At 40.3% G+C, this 2,385-nt stretch overlaps 1 protein-coding gene across 1 annotated transcript; it reads left to right on the top strand.

The window, feature by feature from the left end:
* Nucleotides 1-128: 128 nt before the first annotated feature.
* On the top strand, nt 129-1,918 carry LOC106534997 (ribitol xylosyltransferase 1; the record flags this gene model as incomplete). The annotated part of the gene is given in 3 exon segments (XM_014031837.1): nt 129-443; nt 597-767; nt 931-1,918. Coding segments are annotated over 3 exon segments (889 nt in total), but the record flags the coding sequence as incomplete, so codon positions are not given.
* Nucleotides 1,919-2,385: the final 467 nt, after the last annotated feature.

Raw genomic sequence — 2,385 nt, 5'->3', positions numbered from 1 at the left:
AACATTGGTGAATGCCACAAATTCTCCTAAATCACTCGTACGCACAACTTAAGAACAAATCTGTGCGTACGAACGGTTCTTGCATGAGGCCCACTCTTCCCTTCTGTTATTTTCTTTTGTGTTTTTAGTTTCTACACTGGGCCAGCTGTGGTCCAGGGTCACGTTCCTCTGGAAATGAACAGTCTGGTTTTGGTTCTCAACGGCCGAGAGCAGCAGAAGGTCACGTACTCCACTCGGTGGCTGGAGCATGTCCAGGCTCTGGTTCACTCCAACACTGTGTCTCATGTAGCCGTGGTCCTGCTGGGCAACGAGCAGTGCAACAATGACTGGATCGCCCCACACTTGAAGAGAAACGGTGGCTTTGTAGACCTGCTGTTCCTCGTGTATGACAGTCCGTGGGTCAACGATAAGGATGTTTTCCAGTGGCCTCTCGGCGTTGCCACGTATGTCATCTCATCAGTCTTATGTGTGTGTGTGTATACCTTAATGAGCAACACTAATACAAATGTGTGGATCCAGATGTGTGAATTCGTCTCCTTTTTAATGAAACACATTCTGTAACATTAAAATCACCATTTTGTTTTGTTTCTGTGTAGATACAGAGAGTTTCCTATGATCAGGCCTAATGCCCAGCTGATAACTTCCAACCGACCATACCTCTGCAACTTCTTAGGAACTGTTTACAAAAATTCCTCCAGGGAAGCACTGATGCAAGTGCTGAAACAGTCTGGCTTAGATAAGGAATGTCTCACTGCTGCCAGGGACAAGTAAGTCTTTATTTTTTTGTTATTTTACAGATATTATAAAAATACAGTTTAGTCAAGTGTAGTTAGATGCAGTACCTGTCTTGCCAAAATCTATCTTGGATATTCACTTTGATGACTAAATCGGTACGGTTAAATAATTAAATCTTCTTAATTTTTGCCTTAGATGGCTTCCTCAGGAAACATCCGAGAGTCTGAAGCGCTACCAGACAGCTCTAGCTCAGAGCGAGCTCACCCTCTGTCCAGTGGGGRTCAACACGGAGTGCTACCGCGTCTACGAGGCGTGCTCCTACGGTTCGGTGCCCGTGGTAGAAGACGTACTGACACCTGGGAGCTGCGCAGCGGGGCCCAGCTCTCCGCTGCGTCTCCTCAAAGCTGCCGGGGCGCCTTTCATCTACATCAGCGACTGGAAGGAGCTGCCGGCCATCTTGGAGAGGGAGAGGGGAATGAGCCAGGAGCAGAGGGTGGACAGGAGGAGGAGGCTGCTGGAGTGGTACTCCGGCTTCCGTCAGCAGATGAAAGAGAGGTTCACAGAGGTCATCGAGGAAAATTTCTTCAAAAATGTCTGACTGGTGTTTTTTTTTTTTTTTTACATAAACGTTGACGTAATTTATTTTGTGGTTTGTGGAAAAAGTGATGTACTACTGGCGTAGTGAACTTGGTGATATTCAGTGATGTATTCTCAGAGGCAGGTATCATGAAATAATTTATGTTGTAGTGAAATGATAAAGTTGCTATATTTTTAGTTTGTAACATTTATGTTTATTTGACTGAAATGTTTACAGCTGTGGAATGTACTGGCATTAAAAACTACAAATTGTAAGCTGCCTTTACATTTTATAGCCCATGATTTACTTCAAAAGTGTTTTTTTATCTTTGTTTGTATGCACTGAAAACTGTGATTTTTTTTTTTAAGAGAACACTAAACGTGTGTAGAAAAAAATAATTTGTGCTTTTGGGCCTTCTTTTAAAAGTGGTACATTTAGTAGATCAGTTTTTTTTTTTAAATTGTGAACATCTTAAAGATGAATAATGTTAGTGTGACTTGTATTTTTCTTGCTGAAACCTCATGAAAGAACTAAATTTTGTTGTATTTCAGTGCTGTGCTGCATGCACTTTTTTAAACGGTGCAATTAAAGTGGAGCGTTATCTAATGTGTGTTGTGCTATTTTATTCTACCAGCAGGTGGCGCTGTGGTTCAGTTTCTCAGTGGATGCAGTGGCTACAATGTTAAAACTTTAATTTATGACAACCTAAGCTGAAAAGGGCAACTGGACAGTGTTGTATAAAGTACCTCAAAGTGATATTTGAGTCAAAGTACACGTATTTTATCATAAAAACACTTTGGTAAAAGTTAAAGTCTTTAAAAATATTACTTGAGTAAAAGTCTTAAAGTATCTGATATTGTTTGTACTTAAGTATCAAAAGTAAATTTCTGACACAAAATCTACTAAAGTATTTAAAGTAAAAGTACTGAGTAAAAGTGAGCAATTAAATTTTCCAAAATGACATTTATTGGGAGGTGACCTCTCCAAAAAATAATTTTTCTAACAGCGTGCAGCTGTGATGGGTTGTGTACAAGCTAACAGGGTGTCAGAATGATATATATATATATATATAT

Source organism: Austrofundulus limnaeus, unplaced genomic scaffold (genome assembly GCF_001266775.1).
Source record: "Austrofundulus limnaeus strain Quisiro unplaced genomic scaffold, Austrofundulus_limnaeus-1.0 Scaffold1333, whole genome shotgun sequence".
NCBI lineage: Eukaryota > Metazoa > Chordata > Actinopteri > Cyprinodontiformes > Rivulidae > Austrofundulus > Austrofundulus limnaeus.
This window is presented reverse-complemented; position numbering and strand designations above follow the sequence as displayed.